Source organism: Telmatherina bonti (assembly GCF_933228915.1).
Source record: "Telmatherina bonti genome assembly, chromosome: 10".
NCBI lineage: Eukaryota > Metazoa > Chordata > Actinopteri > Atheriniformes > Telmatherinidae > Telmatherina > Telmatherina bonti.
In genome coordinates, this window is record NC_136628.1 from 26,213,147 (window position 1) to 26,240,012 (window position 26,866).

At 38.2% G+C, this 26,866-nt stretch overlaps 2 protein-coding genes across 5 annotated transcripts in view; one reads left to right on the plus strand and one right to left on the minus strand.

The window, feature by feature from the left end:
- nufip2 (nuclear FMR1 interacting protein 2) overlaps positions 1-7,704 on the plus strand; it is a 9,892-nt gene extending 2,188 nt beyond the window's left edge. The window contains exons 2-4 of the mRNA XM_079248145.1: positions 1-1,280; positions 1,705-1,737; positions 2,747-7,704. The exon at positions 1-1,280 is cut by the window's left edge and continues 409 nt beyond it. Coding sequence (XP_079104271.1) covers positions 1-1,280; positions 1,705-1,737; positions 2,747-2,799 — 1,366 coding nt within the window. The 3' untranslated portion in view covers positions 2,800-7,704. The remainder of the gene's footprint in view (positions 1,281-1,704; positions 1,738-2,746) is intronic.
- An 18,545-nt stretch (positions 7,705-26,249) lies between these two features.
- Positions 26,250-26,866, minus strand: part of msi2b (musashi RNA-binding protein 2b) — a 248,250-nt gene continuing 247,633 nt past the window's right edge. For 3 of the 4 annotated variants that reach the window (XM_079247851.1, XM_079247850.1, XM_079247848.1), the window contains one exon: positions 26,250-26,605. The gene's annotated coding sequence lies outside the window, so the exon portion shown is untranslated. The remainder of the gene's footprint in view (positions 26,606-26,866) is intronic. The other variant, XM_079247849.1, reaches the window with a different exon arrangement.

Here is a 26,866-nt window from a genome sequence, read left to right on the forward strand (position 1 = left end):
TGTTAATGTGACTAAAGAGAAGGAGAAAGATATGCAGCCTGGCAACACTACACAGGAACTGGGGGCTTTGAATCTTGAGGCAACGGAGAAAGGAATGTCCTCCAGACCCGATGGCCACAGATCCACTCATAAAGTAGAAGCTCAGTCGGCAGCAAAAAGGGCTGCTGTTGTGCCAGAGGCTTCATTGGGTGAATCTCAGAGAAAAAACTCTGATGGCAAAACAGCTGGCACCTTTGGTAAAAAATCAGAGGAAAGGCACAAAGGCAAGCTTTCCTCACCTTCAAAAGAGGACTCGTGGACTTTGTTCAAGCCCCCTCCAGTATTTCCTGTGGACAATAGCAGTGCTAAAATAGTTCCCAAGATCAGTTATGCAAGTAAAGTTAAAGAGAACCTCAATAAAGTAGCTCAAGGCGGAGGAGAGGCAGTGCCTCCTCCTGTGAGACTGTCACAGGTTCCGATGTCTGCTATGAAAACTATCACCTCAGCTAGCTTTACTAACGGTCCTGTTTCTGGAAATGGAAACGGCTGCCCATCTGTGGGTACCTTCTTTGCTCCTGCTGCTAGTAGTATTCAATCAGCTCCATCTATCCCATGTGGCGAGAATGTAGCATCCTCTTTGGAAAGTAACTGTAGCTCTGCAACAAGTCCTGTAGATGGAGACGCATATGAGCTTAGAAAGTGTACACTTTTGATCTACCCTTTAAATATGCAACCTATGCTCCCAAGCGCTCGTCACCTTGACCCACCGGCTGCTCAGACAAATCAGAAAGCCCTGGGGGACATCTTCCAGAATCAGTGGGGGCTCTCCTTCATTAATGAGCCCAACTTGGGGCTAGAAGGAGGAAATGGACAGGTGCTTGCAGAGGACCAGATTTCTGTGACTTCTCAAAGCGAGAGTCAGACTGTTGCAGCCAAGGCTGCCCAGCCCTGCTTTGATGTGAGCCCGTCATTCTTAGAACCGGGCACTTTGTCTCAAGACCCAGAGAAAAGGACTTGTGCCCCTTGCCAAGTGGCAAATGCTTGTTCTCCTGCTTGTGTGATCAATGAGGAGGAGACCAAGTTGCAGCCAATTGGTCAGGAAAAAACTAAAGTTGAGGCCAAGGGTGGAGGCTTTTCTGTGTCGGCCCCCAGTAAAGACAATGGTGCTAAGCCTACACAGGGCCAGCAAACCAAACTGTTGTTTGGCTCGTCTAAAGATCAGGCCCACACTAAAGACATTGGCAAGAGGTGTAGCTGGGGGTCCTTTGATATTAAAGCTGCTGTCACCTATCACACTAAAGGTAACTTTCACTCTTATTTTCTAGATAATTTGACACATAATTAAGTGTGTGGTTTCATTTCTGGTCATGTGTCTACAGATTATCTGTTTAGATCCTACAGAACTCTCCTCATGAGCTGCCACATCATCCACAAGCAGCTTTTTTGTTTTACAATCCTACCAAACTACATGTTGTCAGAATTCTTGAGAGCACTGTTGTCTTTCTTCATCTTTTGTTTCCTCACCAGTTTAAAAATGACCTGCAGAATCTGAATTTAATCACTGTGACATAAAAAAAAGCTTTTGTCAAGATTATTTAATATATTTTCTGTATGAATTTTGTGTCTGCTGTGCTGTATAAAAGGGATCATAGTTGCATTATCTGTGAGTCTTCCTTGCAGTCCATTACCGCTTCACTAATGTGTATTTTTGTTTTCCTGTAACAGAAATGGAATCCATTTTCAACTTGCAAAAACAAGGTAAATCCATTTTTTTTGTCTTCGTTTGTTTCTTAACCCTGTTTTGCAGGAATGTGAACAAAAATATTAACAAAACATTTAAAAAAAAAAAAAAAAAAAATTCATTATGTTGGGAGGCCAGGTTTGATGTTACATTTATAGTTATAAATGTGTAGAAACCCATAGCCATCTGGTTATCATACTATCGTTATTTGCCTTGATTTATCTCCAAATCAGCGGTTACCCACCAGGGATCCATGCGACTCTAAAAGTGGCAAAGAAGATTCAAAGGGGTGTGATGCTTTAAAGACAATAAGGTTGTCAAGATCAGATTCGTATGCGCTGAATAGAAGCAACACTTTTACTTCATCAGTCAAAAGTTTGGAGACACTTGCTCTTTGAGTGTGATTGGGTGTGTAGGTGTGTTCAGACATCAGACTCGTTCTGTGATCTGTGTGAGGAGCTACGCCGGCTGGCGCATGGACAAGTGCTTGCGTGTTTTATTTGGTTCCTGGTGCTGACAAAAGAATTCTTAAAAGAGCAACGTCTTGTCTGGCGACAGCTTAATGATGTTTTCAGTTTAGGCAGTTTACAGTGAGACAAAATGGATGCAAGTCCTGACTCAGACATCCTCTTAAAGCATTTTGTTAGAGAACAAACTGGAGGACACAGTTTGATAATATTACAAAGAGGAGCTAAATCCTTTTCTGGTGCACATGAAGCAGTCCGTTTTGCATCATCCATGCATCTTTTTGCCCTGATTTATTGGCCGTATGAACATGCTTCAGAAGGAAATCAGGGAATTGTTGTTTTTAGAGTCGGGGTTCCAGCTGAGTTATGACAGTAAAGCCTCACAGTGCAGAAAATTATGCAAAAATCCACTTTTTCATTTTTGGTTTGCTTATCAGAAACACTGTTTCGGGTTATTCTGTAGAACAAGCAACTGGTGAAGGGGTCTCCTGGTACTGGTGTGAGCAATCAGTGTGTCCATGATATTAACTCTAATTCTTCTCTCTCCCTTCTGCTGTAGATCCCAAAAGAATAGTGATTTATGATGAGACCAAGGATGGACCTGATCAGTGAGGTAGATGGTCTACAGTACTTACCTTCTTCTCTTCTGGGTGCTGCAGTTATCTACTTTGGAAAAAAACAACAAATCCCGTTGGATAGATAAAGTGACAACTGTGAAAACACTGCTAGTTAAGCATGATTTTTCCTTGGAACATTGGGTGTTAGACTTTTTATTGGGGCATCAGACGAACACACACACGCTCTGGATGGACATTTAAGAAGTTGATCGGTGCCTCTTCAACATGACGAATGGACTCATGCAACTTCGAGTTGTGCCAGTCGTTTGTCTCGTGGCTCTTTAAGGGATAATGTTTGGGAGTTCGACAAAAGGAAGGTGTGTTGGACTGCACCTCCCTAAAGCCTTTATCCTGTTGAACTGCGGCAGCCTTCAGTCTGGCTATGGGATGCTTCAGTCATTTTCTTTCTTCACGCATTCAAATGAGTTCATTGTAGATATGTTAGATGTTATACATACACATCTGTGTGCAAGCTTGAATTCATCGCCGATGAACGAAGACACTCTAAGAATGCCTTTTAAGTTGTGGAATAACAGTGTTTTAACAGGAATCCTGCTAAAATTGTAGTGGATGCTCTATAAGTGAGGCCCCAAACAGGAAGGGAGAACATTGTCTTAAATCCGTTAGGGAAACCCAAAGCCCAGAAATGATATATATTAAAGTTTTATGTTGTTTAAGTTGATCTAACACAAGTGTTATTGTCATCACAGTGTGACCCAGGGCACAGGTACTCAAGTGCCCAACTTGAAGGAAAGCTACGCCCCTTCATGCTCATTAGTTGTGCTAAAGGTTTTAAAATGGGTCTCTGCTTATCCAGAAAAACACTTCATGTAGTCTTTTCTTTTTAATCATTTCATGCAGATGGTCATTAAATTGTCAAACTGTCCTTAATTCAAGTTCACACACCCCCTTTTTTTTTTTTATTTAAATGAATTTAAGTTTGAGCAGAAATTGGGTGGCAAACTGTTAAACAAGAGACTTTCAATAAGCTGCGTTTTGCGCTCTTCTAACAGCAAAACTCAGGATGTCTGACATTATTTTGCCTACATTTTTTTAGTTCATTTAATTCATTTTGTTAAAACAACATGTAATGTATTTTCTTTTTTTTTTTTCAAACAGCATTCAGTCTTTGCTTTTTTGCTTTGTGGCATTTTTTTTTCTTTTTCTTTTTTTTTTGCATGTTAACTGGTGGAAATGAGTCAGAGGTCACTATTCAACATACAAACATAACTGTAACACAGTTGCAATACTTATCTAGGTTCCCCAACTAGCCACTTTGTCTGCCTGTCTAGAAATGTGAAGATGATTTATGCTATGTTTTTACTGTGGATGAATTTTTTCCGTTTGCGAAACCAGTGTGCAATAACGCCATGTCAAATGGGTTATGTTGAACTACACCGCCATCGGCCAAAATGCTGGTGTAGCCTGCAGTTCAGCTTATTCACGATGTTAAAGGTGCATCTTCAGTGTGTTGCACTTTATTTTCTGTCTAAAAGAGTTCATGTCGAAAGGTGTAAATGATTGAACGGATTTCTAGGGAGCCCAAATTTTCTAACTGGTCAGCTGTGACATCACCGTCTCCAAATCAGAATTGGTTTTGTTCGGCATCACAGAGGAACTGCTTTGGTTTCTTTTCTCCAGAAGATATGATTTGGTTCATGTGTGGATTAATGGCACTTTATGTAAACAAATGACCTTTATCTTAAATACTAAAGAAACCTATATGTACTGACTAAAAAAAAAAAAAAAACTGAAAAAAGAATGGCTCTGGGCTGTTACTTCTCAGAAAATGTGTCTAAATACAGAATTATTAAATGTAACTCAGGTAGTGTTGATAAAGCCATGACTATGTTCGATAATGTTATTGCCAAATGCCCCCCCCCCCCCCCCCCCCCCCCCCCCCCCCCCCACCCGTGTAATGTTCTAACAATGGAAATACCTGAATTGGAGTCTGACTATATAGTCTCATGATGTGACAACACACCAAATAACAACTTTGTTTGAGGAAAACTGTAGATCATTTTGGGCTTATTACAAGTTTTCCCTGTTTGTGTGTTTTTCTCCATTGAGGAGAAATTTTCCTGTTGGGAAAACACATTGCTCCTCGTGCTGTTTTTTTTTTATTTTATTTGTGCATCCTTGACTTGCAGTATTTGCTGGTTCTGTTATCTGTTCAAAGGGAAGCACTTTGTTTTTTTAGGTAAAGCGTAACATCAGTGGTGTTTCTACGGGATAACTCTAATCTGGGCTCTCAATACACTTCATACCACTGTGTCTCAAGCAGGCAGCTTGTACTTGTATGCAGAAAGGGAAACTTGTAACTGCAGCAAATTCTTTCTCTCTTTTTTTTTTTTTTCGCCCTCACACCCCCCACTGGTACAAGTTGTCTATATGTTTAACTTCCACATCCAGTTGCCATCAGTTCTCCTGTCATTAAAATGTTTTGGTTTGTCCTTTGTGATGTGCGGAGCATCATCTGATGCTGCCCTCTCAATGAGAAGAGTTTTTTTTGTTGAATCTAGTTCAGGAGAAAGCAGCCGTAAAGAAGGAGCCTTTAGTCCAGTGATACATATATTTCTTTTGTTTTTTCCTCCTTTTTGTTCTGCCGGAGAAGTTGATTTTTAAACTTTAAATAAAGTTACGCAAAACTTTAATGTAACATCTGCTTGCACATAATCCAGATGGAGTCGGGTAAATGTTGGTGATTCAGGCTGGAAGTTGTCCCTAGACATCGATGCATCTGTAAGCTTCTAAATGCAAACAGGGCGACTGAAATGTGTCATGCTACAGTAGTCTTACAACGAATGATTAAGAAAAGAAAGTTGTTTTTCTGTTTAGTTTTTAAAATGATGGTCCTGGTACGAGAAAATCTACAAGCGTCCTCCCACCGTGAGGCTCCTCTGTTTTTTGAAGCACTTAATGCAGCAACAAGGCTGAATATGCATTTATCCAGATAGATTATTATTTAGTGCTGCAGCCTGCAAACCAAAACCTGCTTCTTGAGTCGATGGTTTAATCAATGATTGAGGGTCACTGACCGTTGGTGTGTTGAGGCAGAAAAGCCTGCTGAACATGTATGTTTTTATCCCCGTCTCCCCCCCCCTCCTTCCTCTCTCTCTCTCTCTTTCTCCCCCCTCAGGATGTGCAATCACCTCAAGGATGCAGGCTTCCAGGTTGCGAGTGGCATGTTGTGTTTTGGGTGTGAGCATAGCAAGTTCTTCCTATTATATGCAAGTTCCCCGTATGCCCCCCCCCCCCCCCCCCCCCCCCCCCCCCATATGTTCAGGTGCCTGTGTTAGGGGAGAATTTCATTTCATTTTTTTGAGCAGTTTTGATTGTTTTGAATCTGCTTCCAGCATATATCCGTGCCATTTACTTTTTTTTTTTCTTTCTGTGTACCATTTGCAATTTCAATTTTTCATACAGCTAATCCGAATTTCTTTCCTTTTTAAACCAACATGGACACAGCTGAAAGCAATGAACATTTAATGTTTTCTTTTTCTCTAGTTTTTCCTTTTGTTGTTTTAGTTTTAATGGCTTTTGTTCGAAACTGTGTGATCTAAAGCCAAAATCACTTTGAATGGGGACGGATAACTGTTGCTGGTGTATACACAAACCAGTCCATTGTCTAATTAATGTCTGAAGTAGCACATAATTTGAGCTCATTTAACAAGCTGATATTTTAACATGTTTTAAAGATGTTATATATATATTTTTTTTTTAGTTATAACCTAATTTATCCATAGATGCACAAGTAGAATGAGACTAAAATGAATAAATGATAAAGAAAAATCAAAATGACTCATTTTTGAGCTTTAGATATATTTAGTTTTTGATCTTTTGAGGCTGATGTAGACCCCCACCCCCCCACCCCTCAATAGCGCCAATGTTAATATATTTGAGTTGTTCTTTCCAGCAGATTTTATACAGATTATTTTAATGCATTTCTTCCGATAGCTGTGATGGAGTGATGAGCATCGACATACTTTGCATCTGCAGTTCCTCTTAATATATTCTTTATTTGTGGTATTGTTGACCATACTGTCAGGGGAACTGAGGTGTTAACGTGCAGTTCAACAACTCTGGATCTGCTTTTGCCAAAGGTACACTACTCAGATATTCAGCTATTGAATGGCAATTGCACAGATGAAGGGATGAGGGGCGTAGCTGATGTCGTCACAACCAGCTTCCTGACATCCTGCCGGGTTCAGAGGAGTTTTTAGTGACTTCACTTCTGTAGCAGCTGAATGTCGCTTTGAGCATATCGTTATGCTGTGTGAGAGGAGAAATCTTAAAAAAGAAAAGGGAAAAAAAAAAAAAAAAGGTAAAACAAATACCGAAAGTGCTGCTTCCTTTATCCAGTTATCAGTCATCTGTAATGGGAAATGCTGGACTTGGTGTTTGTGCTCGACTTTAAAAAACTGTCACTCCTTTACGCTGTCGTTGTCTCGTAGAAGTGTTTCGTTTTGGGGGCGTTTGTTGTTATTCAGACACCTGAGGGGGGGCAGTTTCAGAGAGCAAAATAATCAAAGGTGACGCATCTTTACGGGATTCAGTGGTGAGAGATCATTTGGGCACATCATCTGTTTGCTTTCTTTCTGTGCGTCATCTCAAATATGCTCGATGATGCATCATTTTTTCCTTTTGCTTTAGTCTGCTCCTCCTCTTTATCCCTTTTCCATCTCTTGTGCCCCTAAAATATGAGGCAATAGCATTTCTTTTCCAAATGTCTTAAAGGTTGGCATTTAAGTTTTTAAGTGAGCAGTCTGATTTTATTTCATTTTTTTGTGTTGAATTGAACAAATGTCACATTACAATGTTTTTTTTTTTGTTTTTTTTTTTAAAGCATGATAATAACCCTAAAATTCCAAACAATGTAATAGTCAATAAAGAAAAAGAGACTCCAGTGTTCACTGTTTTAGTTTTCATTAAAATGTTAAATTTCATGAATTATGTGTTTTGTTTTTAATGCCCCCCCCCCCCCCCCCCCCGGTTTTTTTTTTTTTTTCTTGGTAACATCTGTGTACCACACCTTATCTTGTTTGTTGCATGAAAGAAAGTTGTCAGTGCTCTGTTAATTCATTTATTTGATCTTTTTCTACTTTTCATCGTCCTTACGGAGGGGAAATTGCATTAAAAAGCATTTCTTTGCTGGGAGCAATAATTTGTATCAAACTTGGTTTCTTTTATAATTTTAAAGAAAATATTAAGTAAACTGCTTAATCTGCTCACATTTATTGAAGTAATTTTGTATAATATGATTTATACTGATTTTAAAATCTGGTGTTAAGAATTTAGTGGTTTAAAAATGAATAATTAAATAGGGAAACTATAAAAATAAAGGAATCTAAATTCAAGACAACAAGCAGGAGGAGTGATTTAAGCTCACCTAACTGTACATGGTCAAACTTCCATATGGAAAGAAATCACAAGGGAAACTGTGGGGGCGGAAAGGGAACATGAAACTAAGATTTATATGAAACCAAAAATCAGGAAGAACACAATAAAACAAATTGGATGTAATAATTCCACTATTAACACTGGGTGGCTTCATTCATGTAAGTGAAAAATAGTTTTATTAGACAGTTTTTAACTTACTTCAAAAAACAAACCAAAATTACGATAACACAGTTAATCTAAGATCTGCTTCTCTGCTGGTATTAAGTTATTTTATTAAATATAATTTAAGTCTTTACATCACTGGGTTTTTTATTTCTGCGTGCCACTTCTACAAACTGTCCTTAAACGTCTGCTTGAACAACAGACAAAAGAAGCAGCAACACTTCAACAGAATGAAACTGCTATAAATGCATTTTTTTTTTATCTTTGGAAGATTTTCTTAAAGTTGCAACCTTTTAGCAGCTGAAGCTGATTTTTGCACCACAGATCACTGGACCTGCCTTTTGTTTGTATAACTAAAGTAGACAGTAGATGACCAAACACCTCATGGTGTATGACACGTAGAAATAAAGTACACAACAAAAAAACCCTCATTTTAGGAGAGTTTGCCTGAGACCGCAGCAGCTGAGCAGACCATCTTTCGGATTACTGGACAGCATCAGGCAGAGCTTACCCTGTGATCACTTCTGATACCATCAGCTGTTGCCATGGAGAGAAGAGAGGTCAGAACCAGCACGGTGAGATGTTCAAACCAGCTGACGGGTTTACACACTGTTGTGTTAAGTAGAAAGTTTTCTAATGATGCTTTTGGTGTTGCTACACTGGTTTCCTCTCAGGAATATGAAAATGAGATTAATAATAATAGAAAAATACACACGATAAGGTTCAGTGGAAGATTTAGATGTTTTAACTGTTTTATATAGTCACAAAAATTGAGATATTCAACTTTCCAGTAAAAAAAAAATCTTTTTTATCCTTTTTTTTCTTTTTTTTTTTTACACTGATATGTAAAGAAAGTAGGACATTTAAGTAGACTCATGCAGTAAAAAGTCCTTTCCAAAAATATAGCAGTTTATTAAAACATAAAATGTCAATATCTCAAGGGCTTGTCATGAGTTAGCTGTCATCTTGTACAGATGATGCCAAAATGTGAGCAATATGATTGAGGTATGAAAGCAGGCTGTCATTGAACCAGAACAAAATAGTTGATTCACAGTTCAAATGTTGGTCTTTTTTTTTTTTTTTTTTTTTTTTTTTTAAAACACCTTTTTTAAAAGATCATGTTAGGAACTAGGTATATTTTTACTAAACAGTGGGAAATATGCAATCAGAAGTTCAGAGGAAGCCAAAATAAAGTCCCCCTGTCTAGGTAATATTGCATGATAGATAGACAGATAGATGTTTTGTTGAGTTGGCTTTCCTAAGTTTTTCTCAAGAATCATTGGACCCTGCAAATCTATGGGAGTCTCTGACATCAGCGTCTGAACCCAGATGCTGATTCTTTGTCAAAGTCTCCCCCTTGTGGATGCAGGACTAACACACACCAAGTTACTGCAAAAGTCAGGGGATGCTGGTTTTCATCCTTGTCTGACTTGATGAAGAGCTCATGCTGCACAGCTCAGGTTTGTTTGTTGTGACTCTTCTCTATTTCTCAGCATTAACTCAGAGATATATTCACTTTAAAAATGAACAACCGCTTCAGAAAACAGCAGGTTTAAAGTAGAGACCCTTAAATAGAACCTTCATATTACCAGCAGACAGTACACTTGCGATAATCAACACATAAATAAAGAAAACCCCAATTTCCCATTTCCTACCTGCATGAATGTGTTTATAAAAACCTGTGAGGACAGATTTTGCTCAGGTGTGGAAGCACATGCTGCGCCTTTCTGCTAACCAGCAATCAGGTGCCACATGGGAAGCTATGGCCAGACAAAGCCACAGAAAAAGAGAGGAAAAAGCATGTGAATGGTTTAACAGGTCTGTCATAACAGTTTTAAATAAGATGATTTACAAACCAGTGTGGTGAGAACTTATTATTTCTCTGTTTTGTTATTGAATGTTTACATTGTGTTTTTGCACTGCTATGCATAGTATCTTCTGTGAGGATATAATTCCTTTTGTCAGAGCTGTTTTTCATATTCTGTCCTTTTAAATAGGGTCCAAGCATTCTTGTCCATGTGTAAATTCTTCTTACAAAACTGGTCTTTGCTTCATGTCCACAGGTCGGCGTTCTGCACGATGGTTTGACCTCCTGACTGGGAACGAAACTCAGAAAGATGCAACTATTTTATTTAGCTTTAAAAGACCTGAGAACATGGTCTGCTTCAGAGAGACGGTGAAAAGGCAGTTGCTTAAGAGAAAAGAGGACATCACCTGCCTCAGACTTCAGGAAGGCCGGCTCGCAGTGTAAGATGAGCATTTTCCAGACGCCTGTAGGTATGTAGAAGTGAAACAAGTCCTCCAAACAGCCTCTCCTGCTAACCTGACACTTTAATCCCAGTTTATATTTTGTAATGCTGTAATCTCTGCATGGGAGGCTTTCTTGTATGTCCTGACATCTGAATTTTAGTAAGTTGATGTTGTTTTTATTGGCATATATTCCTGCTCAGTATATTCAGTCTATCCTTGTTTAATGAGGGTGATGTGTGTGAAACCACAGGATCCTGCTGCGTTCCTTCTGGTTTGAGGAGCTGCTGCACGATGACTGAACCAACATGCTGATTGTGGTCAAAGTCTCCCTCTTGTGGATGAAGATTTAACACACATCATGTCAAGTCATTTTATTTTTTAGGGCTGTTTATTTTCATTTGGAGGAAATATTACAGGGGTCAGCACCATTTAGTGCCCAGGCGATCCTGCGGAGAGCCGGGTGGGCAGAGGTTCAGCTGAGGTATAAAACCAGATGACCCACTCAGATCCAACAGCTTGTTCAGAACCCCCCTTTTAACCACATGGGTGGAATGAACAAACCCAGTTTGTAAATAAACAACTTGATAAATAAAGTTGATTTGTGGTCTTTTCTTAAAGTTCAGCAGATAACTTTGCATTATTATGATTCCTAAAACAACTTCTGCTGATTTATTAATTTGTTCTCGACCAGTCCAACTCATTGTCCTGATTCGTTATGAGACCTCCAGTGGAACACTGATGTACACTGGACACCATATCCTGAATGAAATATGCACAAAATTATGGCTTTTTTTTAATTGATTTTTTTTCTTTTATGATAAATTTCACCCTTAAAGATCCATGCCTCTTTACGTCTGACAAAGCCTCTTTCCACTGGCATACGTTCTCCTCTCCATGCAAGCAGCAAGCTCCTTCTCTGCCACTCGTCATCACATCCCCCCAGGTCAAAGCCCAGCTGATGGTAAAGGAGCGGACCCACTGTAACATGAGTGCGGTTACAGCCTTAACTCTGACTTGCACATTCAGAATTGACAATAAATTTCAGTCTAAATCAAAAAGAGAATCAAATTCCATCTCCAAGAACTGTGTTCACCATGGAGGCTGTTGACACTGTATGCTGCCCATCACCCTTCCCACTAAAACTCATGAACACACACATTTTTCCACTTTGTCAAAATAAGTGAACTGGTGTTTGCTGCCACCCCCTCAATTTCACCTTGATTGCTGTGTACTTCATGGAGGCCGCATGGGGCTTGATGCTCAGTGCAGTAGTGCTGAAATAGATTGTTCAGTGTACCAAGGTCAGTAAAAGGTTTGATCTTTGTATCAACAATTGATCTGAGGTGCTTCTGAACAAGACGCCAAGCCCCTCCTCACCTTCGGACAGCCTTAAGGATGATGATGATGACGGGGTGAGCTTTCAGCAGGCGACAATCAGAGAAAACAGCTTTCTCTAAAAGGCAAAAAGGAGCTGCAGAAGAGAAATGTGTACTAATGGAAAACACACTGGAAAAGAAGTCATATTTCAGTTTACAATCAGCTGTATTTAGGATTTAATAAGAAACCCCACTGTTGGAATGAAGCATATAAAACTGATCTGCTTTTTTTTGCCAGAGGATGACACATGTGGCTGTTACTCTGCAGCCGTGTGTCACCGTACATTTATTAGCAGGCCTCAGATTTCTGACATTTTTTTTTTTATAATCCACAGCCAGATGCTGTAACTCATCCGTTACTGCTGGTTCGGTTTTGTAAGTCACAGCTGCAGAACCTGATGTATGACATTTCTCAGCAGTCCAGGTCAAGAGCCATTTTTTTTCCTGCTGAAAGCCCTCACACATTTTGATGAGTCCTTACACACTGTTCGTTTTTGACAGGGACGGAAACCAGAAGCGGTGTATCATCCGAGTGCATCTCCTGCTTTCAGTGATGAATATATCAGCCCTGACTAGATGGTCCCTGACATTCAGTGATCTGTGATGATCAGTATAAACCTTAAATCATCAAATGTCAGCCTGAAGTTCTTGCCACGGTTTTTAACTGATCCTATGTACACCCTGAGGTTCTGACACAGAACCCATACTGAGCGCGCTCGCTGGGGATACGAGGCTGTAAGACAGGGTAAGCGTTAAAATGGTTTGGGAGCAGTGGGACAGAGCAGGATGTGAATTCACAATGTACCAGGTGCGGCAGAGTAAAGTGCACTCTTCACTCAGTAAAAATAAATCTTTCATAGAAACTGACATTTTTTCTTACTTCTATTCTGACTAAGAAGTGCAGCTGAGATATATAAGGTAAATACAAATAAACATAGCTTTTTCTTCAGATTTTTCCTCCTGGGGGAAAAAAGAAAGAAAAAAGAGAATCCACAATGCACATAAGAAAATTAACTAAAAATCTGTCCACATGCGACATAGGAACATTATCTTGCTGTTATTTGGAAGCAACCACCTGCTTCCCAAATGTGTCCTATAAAGCTGAAGTTCAACAAGGTCTTGTTCAAAATTGTAATGTAAAATCTTAATATGGAACTTTTCAAACAAATCAGTCATTTAAAGTCACTTAGAAATGACTGAAAATGCACCTTGTTACATAAAACATTTATTTTAAAACAGAAATAATGTAAACAGAATGAATAAATGTTTGGCATCACAAGGATTTGCTACAGTAAAACAGTTCAATGTTCAAAATGACATAAATATATGAAAAAATTGCAACAAACATTTTAAATATATGTTTGAAATATTAGAAATAACAACAATCAAAATGTAGAAAAAAAATTATAAGACACCAATTACTGAATCCAGACTGAATACATTTGTTTGTTTTTTTAGGTTAATCAACATGATCGAGTCTTCTCCTGTTCTGGAAGAGTTTCCAACATTTTGTTGCTGCAGAAAAACAAAAAACACCAAGACCAAAATGCATTTGCTTTGCTTTGTGGAAAAGCAAAGAGCAAACATTTTGTTCTCAGCTCGTTTCTTTTCATGGACGTACTCTGATGTTATGTGGTGGAGAGTGAAGCTGGATGCGGCGACTACTTTGTGTCTATAGCTAACTATAAATATAAATAACCTGTGGAGTTCCCCAAGGTTCCCTCTTGGGGCCACTGCTGTTCAACATCTGCATGCTCCCATGTGCTTAAATAATGAAAATCAACTAAATATGTTCATCATACTAATGACACACCCATCTGCTTACCTGTCTCAACAGGAGACTGCAGCCTGATCCAAACATTGATCAAATGCACTGATCAAAAATTAACAAATGTGAAATAATTGTTTGTGGAGCCAAGCAAGAAAGATTAAAAATCACCCATTAACTTCCAACAGTGATGCTGAAAACCATCAGAAGTCGTTGACTCAGACCAGAATTTCAGTGGTCACATTAAGACAGTAGTGAAGTCAGTCTGGTCTCCGAAAAAAGTTCATCAGACAGCTGCAGTTAGTCCAGAACGCTAAGAGCAACGAAGTGGATCATATAACTCCTGTCCTTCAGCATCTTCAGTTTGTTATAAACCAATCAAACCCCCTCAGGTCATCAGGGTCAAGGTTACTCTTTGTTCCCAGACAGAACTAAACACGGAGAGGCAGCATTCAGTTTTTATGCTCCTCACATATGCTCCTCCCAGAAAACTGCAGGTTTTCTGGGAGTTTGTTTTTCCTACTACTTCAAGTCGTATAGTTTTGATCATAATTAAAATGTATTGCTTGATTAAATCATTTCCTTGCATTATTTTTGCGTAATTGTCACATTTTATGTTTTAAAACAGTTCCCGACATATCAGTGTTAGGATTACAGCTTACTTCTAAAGACAGGGAATCACCAAACTAAAGGAATGTGACAATAGGTTGTAAATTCTGTTGCACTTTACCAACTTATCAGCAGCAGTTTTATCATTTTACTGGACTGAAGTGGAGAAGCTGCTTCCCACTTTTATGGTAGTTAATAAAAAAGCAGGTTTATACAGTTCTATTTATTCATTTATTGACTTATTTATCTTTGAACATAATCAAACGGTTGACTGAACAAACTAAGGATGTCACGTTGTGTCTGCAATGTAAGGGTTTCTAAAAGTCAAGCAGAAAAATGCAAAGCAGTGTTGGGTAGACTTGATGCATGCTTATCTCACTGAAATCCTCTGGTCATGTGTTGCACTGTCATTGTCTGTCTATAAAGTGAGACATGATCGGGCTTAGAGAAGGACAGCATATTAGCAGTTTTAGTTTGGTGATTGGTCAGCTTAGTATCTGTGCATACAGTCCCACCACACATCATTTTCTGTTTTCCTCCTCTTTTCATCAGTCTTATACACAAGAAGGTGTTTGAAAGAGTGGAAAGTCATATATGAAAGCAGACACTGTGATCCAGATGTGTGTCTGGTTCTGTGGTGAGGAGTTTCATTCAAATAGGCAGATTTTGATAACTGAACTAAGACATGACTTATTCCATCTGTTGTGCTGATACTGCAGTTCAGAATATATAATACAAAACAGCGTACGCAGTAGCGGGTCCACACGATGTGAGCGGCAGGGCACCAGCTTTGCCTGAAGACTTTGGCCACCGCAGCCGCCCTGCTGATGCCTTACTCTTTGGTCATCTCTAATACTGTGTCAACAAGCTGCTACATATTGTGTTGCTGCTAGGTGGAATTAAGCTTTGTGTGCTAGTGGGCTGCTGATGGGGAGGAGGGGGGCATTCTCTGTGATATGGGCCACTGACTGCTTTTCCATAGCTCAGGAACAATAATGAGATTTTTTTTTCCTCAGAATATCAGTGCCACCATTCAGCGCACTGATTGTGTTTATGAAATTGTGCATACATCTCTCAGTGCTGGAGCAGGGGATGGGGAAGCTATTTTCAAAACATTAGCAAATTGTTTTCTGTTATTGTGCAGAGATTGATAAGAGTATGTGCTGTCTAAACACATAGGGAGACACACAAACAGGCAAAGGGAAACATAAAAAAGCAAGATTGCTGCTATGACTTGTATTTACTGTAATGTATCACGATTACTTCATGAAGCTATTAAGCTGTAAGTAAATCCAATTGTTTCTTTGCAGCAGTCTTCTTGCATTTCTGCTGGAAAATACAATCTGAGGACAATTCCTATTATCTTTCACTTTATTCAAAGGTTTGCATCATGTGTGTGATGTGACATTGCATTACGGTGCCAGTGACAAGATTCCTTGATGAGATGTGAAAACCTTGGAGCCTTTGGGGTTTGACCCTGTCGGCGGTTTCTTACAGGTAGATGCTGAGACAAATTTCTTGAGGTTTCTCACGAATCACCTTTATCTGATTACACATCTATGGATGGCAGGGTCAACCAATCAAAACGAGCTTCCTCTTAGGCGTGCACAGTGGATTCCAGCTCTCATTAGTGTTGAGACTTTAGAGGCAACATAACTGATTTCTTGACGGTTTTTTTTTTTTTTTTTTGTTCCATTTTTTTTTTTTTTTTTTGGTAAAACCAAAAAAGGTTGCAGGATTTCTTCTCGTCTGAGCAGCAAGACTTTGTCGAGGTATTTTTAGATGATACCATGTCACAGCTGGAATACACTAAACGGTGATATGGCTGATTGCTTTGCATGCCAGAAATGCCAAAGACTGCCATTTTCAGGCCATTTCTCTCACCGGGTTTTTAAATCCTCCAAATACAGCAAAATGGCTTTGAAACTCATCATTTCAATTCCCTCCCCTGAGTACGCACGACGAGCTGCAGAACTGTTTGAGCTTCAGAGCAAGTCAGTCTCAACTAGAATACATTGCACAGCTCCTGACTAGCGCAAAGCCAACATTCTCAAACACACAGAATGACAAAAGCCTCTGTTATAACGATGAGACTTCGTGTTCATAATGAAGGTATTGTACATTGTATGCTCATGTAAAATGTTTAATTGGAATGTGTTGCTCTCTCGCTTCAATTATACAGGATATATATCAGCATCTCGAGTGGAGATTTCCCACCTATAAATTGCTCTCTCCTTAATTTGATTGCTGTTAATGGTTCTGGGATGCCACCAAGCAGGAAAAGCAGTAAACGTCTTCAAATCTCAACGGCCAGAGTTGCATTTTCTATTATTTTTTTTCCAAGTAAAAGCAAAGTAATCGTTAATCCTCTGGTAATGATCCCATCAACAGCAATACATTTTCCCTCTCCCCTGCCATTTACTCTGTATTTCTGCTCTGTCCTCCAGTGATAATTGTCACTCTAACCTGCCTCTACAGTCTGTTGCGCACTAGTTTTCTCTGAGGCAACTATTGATTCTGGAGCATCATCAGATCCATGACGACAGTAATGATGAACAATGAACAGACAGCTGCATCCTCTGTGATCTGGGCCAAAACTGATGGCTTTTTGTGAGCATGTAATGCCTCATTTGGAGGATAACACAAGAGGAAAAAAAAGGAACACAATATGGGAATTTTCTGAATCACTTAGCTTGTGGCTTCTTCTGCTTCCCATGCTGCAAATTACCAAAGTTATTCTACCTCCGAAAATAGACTGAAAAAAAAGCCTTATAAACCCCTGGAGGTTAAATATGCAGGAAAAGGGAGCAGAAATTTTCTAAACAATGCATTAAACTTGCCTTTGACAAATTAAAGAAATACAAAAACACAATGCAAACGTGCTAATGAGGTGACGCAGATGCTGTCAAATCCATGCAGAATGGCTGTTTGCTCTCCTTAACCTCACATTAAATCATGATTAACTCCATTTATAAGAGGGGAACAATAAAACACGTCAATGTAATCACATTACTTCTGAGTTTTGAGAGAAAAATTCATTATAAATGAGATTTCATTAAGTGCTTAAACAAATATACCATTGTTATCTGCAACAGTGATAACAGTAATTAATGCAAATTTGCATTGCAATCAATTAAAACTTTTTCAAAGATTATGTTATTAATGACATGTTACAGATGAAAGAGAAAAGTCAGTCTCTTAGTTTGTCTTTCAGATTGAAAGACTCCTCATACATATGCTATGAGGAGGTGTGATAGGCTCAAAGACCGTTACGCACGCCATAAAAATCATTTCACAGAAACGCCACATGCTCCTGTTTGTTTCTTAAACAATCCAGGGAGCAGTTCCTCTCATATGAATCTGGCTGCAGACTATTTGCCATTCCCAGAAGGTCATTTGGTTAATGCACATTTGAGTTTTCATGGACTCTTAACTAGTTTTTAATCAGCAATTATTAGTGAATTGGAAGGCTGTGCAGGCGCACGGCTCTCCGCTGGCAGCAGAGTGCCCATCAATGTCACGTCAATTTCCATGCCAAAGGCTACATTAGGCCTGGAGTCTGGGAGGAAACAGCCACCTGAGTGCCTCATCTCCCCATCCTCAGCAGTCTTCTCATCAACTATTGACTCTATTACACAGCACTGTCAAAAAAATTTTACGCCTCAAAAGAGGAGCAACCATTACATGGCTGTGCAGGGAGATAATTTAGTGATGCACAAAAAATTAAGTGCATATCCACTGAACATTGCTCATTATTGCTCTTGAATTCCTACAATGCTAGGCTTGTGTGCGGATCCTGGCTGCTCCCCAACCTTTCATTCCATTCCCATTTTCAAGGTATAAACAGCTTGATTATTTAGGTTGATGTATTACATAAATAGCTGTCATTTTCATCTATACCTAACCTACCTGTAATTGGCAATTAAACATGCCAGCATTTCAGACTAGCTCTTAATTACCGTTAATAAATGCTGAGGGGCCCTGAGGTGTCCTCGCAGGCTGAGGGTGGGGGTTGCAGATCTCCTGCAGCACCACATGAATATGCATGCACGGGCATCCTTCAGCTCTGTCTTCTCTTTCTCCGGCTGATGTACACGAAGGTGGCAGCAGACCGCCTCTTGAACTGCTGCTTCTTCATTACACCTCCATGGTGGCTGGAGTGTAGTTGTAGTTGTTGTTGTTGTTGCCATGCGGTGTCCTCGCTGTGGCATTTCTGCGCACTGTGGCTTGTTTGTGCTTGCCATGGGGCTGTCACATCCAGCCTGTTAGCACTGGCCCATGGGAACTTTACACAGAGCTGCTGGTACAAGGTGAGGCTATAAAATGAGCCCATGCCATGCAGTCATATGCACACATATTTGGTAAAGTTTATGTGCACGAGTGGTTCTGTTTGTTTGTTTTTTTGTTTGGTTTTGTATCATGAAACAGAAGAGAAAAGAGATGAGTTAAAAAGTCTCTAATTTGGAAAATGAAGAGAAAATCCTTTTTTAAAGGGAATAAATGATGCATTTTCACACAGCTGTAAGACTTCTGTTTAAATAATATTTCACCTTTGATGCAAACTTTGATTTCACAGATGAATGCAGTGTCCTCGTTGCTGTGAGGTGACATTTGGCTTCTATAATCGCCCCTGATTGCCCACCAAAGAATTGAATCCTTGTGTTTGAGAGCCTGGGAGTGTGGAGCTCTTTGATAGTAATGGCACTTTTAATTAACACTTAATTAAAAGCAGGTAGACTGGAAAGGTCAATCAGTTAAAAACACAGCCAGTGTGAGCATCAGCTGCTTGATTGATTGATTATCAGTGGTCACAGTCTGGATAAATATAAATTTATATCTGCTGCGAGTTTTAAAGTCCCCCACTACCCTGTAAAAAAAATCTTTTTCATATTTTATACCCTACTATATCTGCAATTTCACTGATTTATTGGATTCTGAATGACTTCTTACAGGCTTCCATACCAAACAGCATCACAACACACCAGGCTGTGAGCTTTGCCATCATTGTGCTTATTACACAAAGAACAAAAAAATGACCGCAATGTAATCCAAACTTGTGGAGTCCCGGCAGAGAAAAACAGAGCTGAGAAAAGTATTGATTTCAATCAGATTAAATGGATCACCTTGTCCAAATGAGTGATGAAGCTGTCAGGCTGGTGGCCTCACTTGACAAGCATCCACATTAGAAATCCCGATCCCTGAATCTCAGTAGCATCATGTTAAACATTCACAGCCTACTACAGTCACCAGTACACAGAATAAAATATATAATAACATAGCATAATGATAAATAAACTCAGTTACGTTTGAGGTTGAAAATGATAAAACACAAAGTATTAGAGACCCCTGAAAATGTCATCTGAAACCTGGTGTTAACAGCTGCTATCATTTTAACCTTTTGAGAAAAAGTGACCCCCAGCCCCCACCTCTCCAAAAACAAAACCAACAACAACAACAACAACAAAAAAAATACAAAAAAAAAAAAAAAAAGAAACCAGAAACAGTTTAAGTGAAGCATGTTTGATTCTTTCAGTTCACCTTTAAAAATGAGTCAAGATCAGATTTTTGTTTCTGGCATCCAAACTTGAATTCTCCATGTACAGAAGGAAGCAGAACTAAGCACACCATGACAAACACATCAAAGGTAGATCCTAATATGTGTGTCTCTCTACTCATGTAATGCTTTAAACCGCCTGTCATGCAGCAGTGTTGGCTCATCTACGCCGGTTCATCCTCAGCAGTCTCCACCCCGAGCCTCCCTCGCGATAAAGCTGATAAAAGCAGAAAGCAGCGCTGGATTCTTTCCTTTTCTTCCCAGACACCACTGTGTCTTCTCTGTTGCTGGAAGAGACCACTAAGGGGCAGTAGAATTACACGACAGTACTTGCTTGGTCAACCCCCCCCCCCCCCGCGCGCATCCTCTAAACGAATCTTAGTACTCCAACTCTATTAATCCTGCTGACTTAAGAGTGACCTCGAACCATCCTGGGCGCCAACATGCTGAATGTGTGTGGTCGACTGGAGACGTGGAATGAAAGACTCTGTTAGGACAAACATAATATACACATTATGGCCCAAGTGTCCAGCCATAGGAGTGTGAGGGACATTACGCGTGTGGGTTTGTATTTGTAAAGTAGAAATACAACACAAGATTGGAAACAATTAATATAACAATTCAGTTTATTTATTTATTTTCCAGACAGACACATCAATTTCTGGACCACAGTAGAGGATGGAAACCTTTCACAGACATTTTTTTTTTGTCAATATTATTATTTGAAAATACAAATATAAAATTAGACTTTCCACATTTGATATGTGAGAGACCCCCATCCATTATTTATTACCATTATTATTTTAGTATATTTTACAATAGGGCTTAAGCAAGCCATATGATAACCTGAAAGATGCTTTCAGATGTCAGTCAAGTCTGTCTGTCTCTCGCCATAAAAAGTCGGTTAACATAAAAAAACAGGGGCAAGTGTTAGGAATGGGCAGACAGCAGCGAAGAGAGCTCTGTGCTCAGTCTGCAGAAACATAGAAGCACAGCAGAGCCTCACACTGCTGTTCATGCAGTCTGAAGAGCTTCCAGGCTCCCCTCTTGGACATGCCGTCTGCTCCAAACTCGACAACACACCAGGGGTGAACTCTCACGTTGTAAGCTAATGATGACGATCAAACTAAGTGAACCTGTTGTTGCTTTGTGAGGAAAATTCTGTATACAGCTGAGGTCTCCAGTCTAATATTACTCAGACATGGTCGAATGTGTGGAAATTGCAAATATATATTCATATACACACATATACATATATGTTGCAATTGTATATATATATATATATATATATATATATATATGTATATATATATGTATGTATATATATATATATATATATATATATATATGTATGTATATATATATATATGTATATATATATATGTATATATATATATATATATATATATATATATATATATATATATATATATATATATATATATATATATATGTATATGTAAATAAATAATGAATATGGGTGGGATGGCAATGGTTTGGACTGAAGGGGAAATTCCCCCTAAAACATGACCCCACAGGTGAACTCATGCTATTTCTGTCACCTTCAGTAGCTCAGCCTACATCTGTGAACACGAAGTGATCGTTGTTATGTAACCATATCAGTGAACAGAACTGATCTTTCATCCTGTAAGATGAGAACCAAAACTATAAATAGTAATTTTAATGAGTCACTTTGTGGCCTGGGAGACTAACTTTCTGGTCACTGTGCCTGTATCCAATATCTCCCAGAGATAAGGGCCCACTGTCTGATTTAAAACCATTAGCACCACTATAAATAAGCCTCTTTCGGGTAGAAATGCTCAAAAACATTCAATGAGCCTTCAAAGTCTAAATCATTGGAAATAGATTAGAGCCTAAAAAAGAATTAGTATGACCGCTCAGCTGTTTGCGAGATGGTTCGTATTCAGGAAACATACATAAGTCCAGGATGACAGAAATATCAGAAGTGTGTGTGGTTTCAGGGTGGGATTTTCCCAGAACAAATGGGACATATTGTTTGGCCATTGCCTAGCACTTGCCTCGAGATTCAAGTTTAAATGGATACGGTAGTACACTACAAATGTCAACAACTTCCAGGTTGACTTTTTTCTTTTTTGATTTTTTTTTTTTTTTTTCTTAAACCAAGTCCCCTCCCCTCTTCCCCAAATGGATAAGCTAGTCTACTAAGATGTGTAACATTCATCAGCTGTAAACTGCTGTCAGTTTGAGATAAAATGAAATTACAGCAACAGAGCCATGCTACCTTAAAGTCCAAGCTACAGGATCACAAAACACGAGTCAATTTGTTTATTGCGTGAGGGATCAGAAGTCATTTCAAGCTTTTTTTGTTTGTGTTTTGAAAGGAAAACATGTTCAATAGAATCCACGAAGAACCACAAAAGTGGGCTAAAAATGCTAAATAGTTTAAGTCATGGCAACCAAACTAAATGGCGGTGGTTCCTGAAGAGCTTCCAGGGTCATTTTTCGGCTTTTATTTATAAAGGAACCAGTTCAACATGTTAATATGTTGTGCTGCAAATAAACAACCATGACACCTTTTTTTTTTTTTTTTTTTTAAATCTGCCAGAAAAATGCCATAAAGTCAAAACAGATGAGTAGATTTGAATAATTAATTTCTGCCACATTCATAAAGGTTTTACTGATGAGATATGTCACACACCAGCGTGTAAATACATTTTTTTAAATTCTATTTCTGTTAAATGCCATTAATCCCCTTTAAAAGTTGATTATTCTCCAAATTTAACATGTTGACACTGCACATTTAAATAAATTGATCTTTGCCTGTTATTAAATAACACAAAGCTCTGTGTGCTTACTAAATTAATTTGGCAAAAATTTGCCTTTTATTGTCCCTGACAAAGCGTTTGTGAACTTTTGTGATACATAATTTTTTCTATGTAATATGAGACTGTAATGGTCAAGAATGAGTGGATTAATTCTATTAACTATATTATAATGTCAACAATAATACAACAGCACTTTATTTCAAGAGCCAGTGAGGTGAAATAAATGGAATCAATTATATAAAATGTTGATTATGCGCAAGTGAAATCAAAGCAGTTTTATAATTGCTTTGCTTCGGCTGCCTGTTTAAATCTAGCAGCTGAATTGTGATGTATTTTGTGTTTTTGACATTCAGGTTTTGGAATATTTTTTTTTTTTAATCCCAGCAATGAAACTGCTGCTTCAGGGTGCTGGTTTGATTGAAAACAATAATTTAATCAGCCTTTAACACCTGCTAATATTTCGTGAATTAAATTTCTGTTTACGTTTCTGCAGTAATACCTCCGTAATGTGAGCAACACTGACAACAAATCAATTCAGAACTTGTCTTCCAGAATGTAAGATTATTAGAATTTTTTTTTTCTTTGTTTTTGCTGATCAAGACGTCAGAAGGCGGTATCTGAAAATAACCATGCTGCAGGTTTCTGGAATCTTTCCCAAATATACAAATATTAGCAGGAAGGAAAGTAAAAAAAAAAAAAAGCTGTGTGACTGCTGAATTTGTGACTATTGTCATAATCATTAGTATGTTTAAAAAAAAAAAAAAAAAGTACATTTTTTTTATTTTCACTTTTTTTTTTTTTACATAAAATCTGTTTCCATGATTTAAGCTTGTGTCCCTCTTAAAAAAAAAAAAAAAAGAAAAAAAAAAGTTTTGCATATCTAGCGTTAGCATTTAAGGTAGTATGGCACACCCCTTTAAAAACATTCAAGGGTGGGGATCCAAATAATGCCTTGTGTACAACTCCATCTTACAGCAACTATTTCTCCATTGTTCATCCATGAGAGCTTTGGTTGGCTGAAACCATGTTAGAGAGGCAAAGAAAGAAAGAAAGAAAGAAAGAAAGAAAGAAAGAAAGAAAGAAAGAAAGAAAGAAAGAAAGAAAAAAACATACAGGGAAAAAATTACAATGAACCTTAAACAAAATAATTTCTGCAAATATCAGAACATGATCATTGAGAGAAAGATCTATCTTGACTGGTCCTAAATCCACTATTCACTACAAGTATTATATTAATGAGTCCTATATAACATCTACTTTGTAATTACAGGAGATAGAAAACGAGCGCGAGAGGGGGAGGGATAAATATGAGAGAAAGGAGAGGTAGAGCAAGGGAGAACAACAAAGAGCACTACACTGGTATCAAAGACAGCACTCTGTTTACAAGTTAACTGTGATTTCTTTACACACTAATGAAATACGTGGATGATCAACAAAAGAGAGCGGGATCTCTGAGGATGGGGGATGGAAAGAGAGAACGTAATGGATGCACAGTACATTTTAATAGTATATTACAATTATTAATATATAAACCACAAAGTATCAATAAAACTCTGATCAAACTTGAAATCAGCAAAGAAGCGTCTTTCTTTTTTTTTTTTTTTTTTTTTTATAGTTTTGTATTTCTTATATTCTTTTACATTTGAACATTACAAGGTTTTTTTTTAAATATCATTAAATTATTACTTGACCACACCTCCATATCATTTACTTTAGAAGTATCCAGCATATTTCTTTACCTGTTATTTTTTTTGTTTGTTTTTTTTAGGTGGGGGAAAAAAAAACAAAAAAAAAACAAAAAAAGAAATGACACAAGTGTGTAAAATGAAAAACAACACATACATCTGCAAGAGCATCAATGAATTTAAAAGCCAGACTGCACTCTGGAGCATATATCAATACTATTATCAGCATTATTATTATTATTTTTTTTATTAATAAATCACTGTCTGGAGTAAAACCTTTAACCACACATACGGTGTAAAAACAGGTGCAGCAACAGAGAGTAAATAATTCAGTGTCATCTTTTGACCCGGTATAAATATCCTCAGATGAGACGTGGGTCTAATATATAAAGAAATCCAAGTGTACACTGCAACATATCAGTTACTATTTCCCAAGCTGTTAACTCGCCTCAGAACACTGAGGCGTTTGTCGAGCTGAAAATGCATTAACCCCCAAATCCTTCATGCTATCCCAAAGCACAGGGCCTTTTTCTTTTATTTCTTTAAAAAGCCAACATACACATGTGCAAACAGGAGAATGGCCTGTACTTTACAAACTCACAGTGCAACGATTACTCACTTAATTACTTTTCAGTGTTTTCATTTCTTTTTGCCACTAGAATAAATTAAACCTGCCAATGATTCCACGATAGAACTCATGAAGGCTGAGGTATGGTATCAAAATGTTTACGTTCCTAATTTCATTCAAAAAGAACTGATTAAGAGAACAAGCAGTATACAAAAGCTCTAGCACAGAGCCCAGGTTATCGTGTTCCATGACGTGAATCAGGAACAAGCAGGATGAAACAAACAACACACAGCTAACAAGTTCCTCTCAGGAGTATAAAAGTGTCAGGATGCACAGAGCACTGGAAAATGCCTGGTTCAAGTTCTTATCTTCACATCTACGTACAGTGTGCTTTGGATTAAATCATCTTTTTTTTTCTTCTTCTTTCTCTTTGAAATGATGCTGATATCTTTAACAGTTAGACAAAAGATACCAGTCAGGCTTTTTTTTTTTTTTCCCCCCAGTTTTTTTAAATCATTATAATTATCATTTCTCAAAACTGTGTTGACTTAACTCACTGGTTGTAAATTTTGCTGGTATGACACTTGTAAAATTATTCAGCTTCAGTATTTACAGAGCGAGTGTGTTGCTGTTTGTGTGTGTGTGTGTGGGCTTGTTACACCGTCTTCCAGCAGGAAAAAAAAAAAAAAAAAAGAAAAAATAAAGGAGAGTAATAACTGTTTACAGCTTTTTCTTCTATTCACGCGCTATAACATGTTCTTTTGACACACCATCACAAAAATATGCTATTCTCTCACTGAGTCGGTTATATGCAGTGACTGGAATAATATGTACAGCTACATTTCTTTTTCTCAAGTTTGAGTTCACAATGTAGTTATATGAAATTTGTTATAGCATATATATATATTTCTAAACAACAAAAACAACACTTATAAAAAAGGACCATAAAAATATTGGAGTCCTCTTTGTATTGCCCAAAAATAGGTAATTATGGTTTACAATGAGACATCACAAGAAATAAAATGGCTACTAAAATTTATTACTTAGATACCTTCTTTTAAATGTTTTTTTTCTCCAAGAGCTTCTTTTTTGCAGGAGGACTGAATGGAAACACCCCAGTCTTTTTTCTCCTTTTATACTAACCAATACGAAGATGAAGACGTGACTTGCAGATATTCTTGGCTGTGGCCCCCCCACCCCCCGTACATCCCCCCCCCCCAAAAAAGAGAAAAAGTGAAGAAATAAACAAAAAAAAAAAAAGCCTAATCCATTTACACAACACTACAAGAAGATAAAATTAACTAAGACAAAAATCAAAGTTCAACTTAAAATGACTAAAAAACTAACAAAGGAAAAGCGAACAGAGGAAGGAAATCGGTGAATGAAGTCGTCGTGAAACATCAGACCAAACCAGTTTGTAAAGTTATAGAAGGTTTGGATTATAGTACAGCAGTTATTTTTTTCTGAGATGACTAACATTTTCTTTTCTTCTTCATATGGTTCCGACTTTCGTTCATTTTGCAGGGTGATGCTGTAGTGCTTGAAGTCGGATTAGCATCACCTGCATACAAAGCCAATTAGAAACTTCGTCCTGTCTGTCCTGGGCCACCAGATATACTCTGCTGGGTGATAGAAAAGAAACAGAAAACAGCAGCGTTAGAGAGCAAATGTGGGAAGAACTATATGCAGTGACAGACATTAATGAAACTTCCTAAAATAAATACTTTGAAAGTTTCCAAAAGCCTAAAAGCAGGCAGCAAATGTGAAATCAATGAAAGGAAACTGAAGCAGGTCTAAACTTACAGTTGGTGCAACAAAACTACACCTAATCCCAGTGCACCTGCTCAGTGCAGGATTTCTGCTGTTTTCAAGTCTAACACACT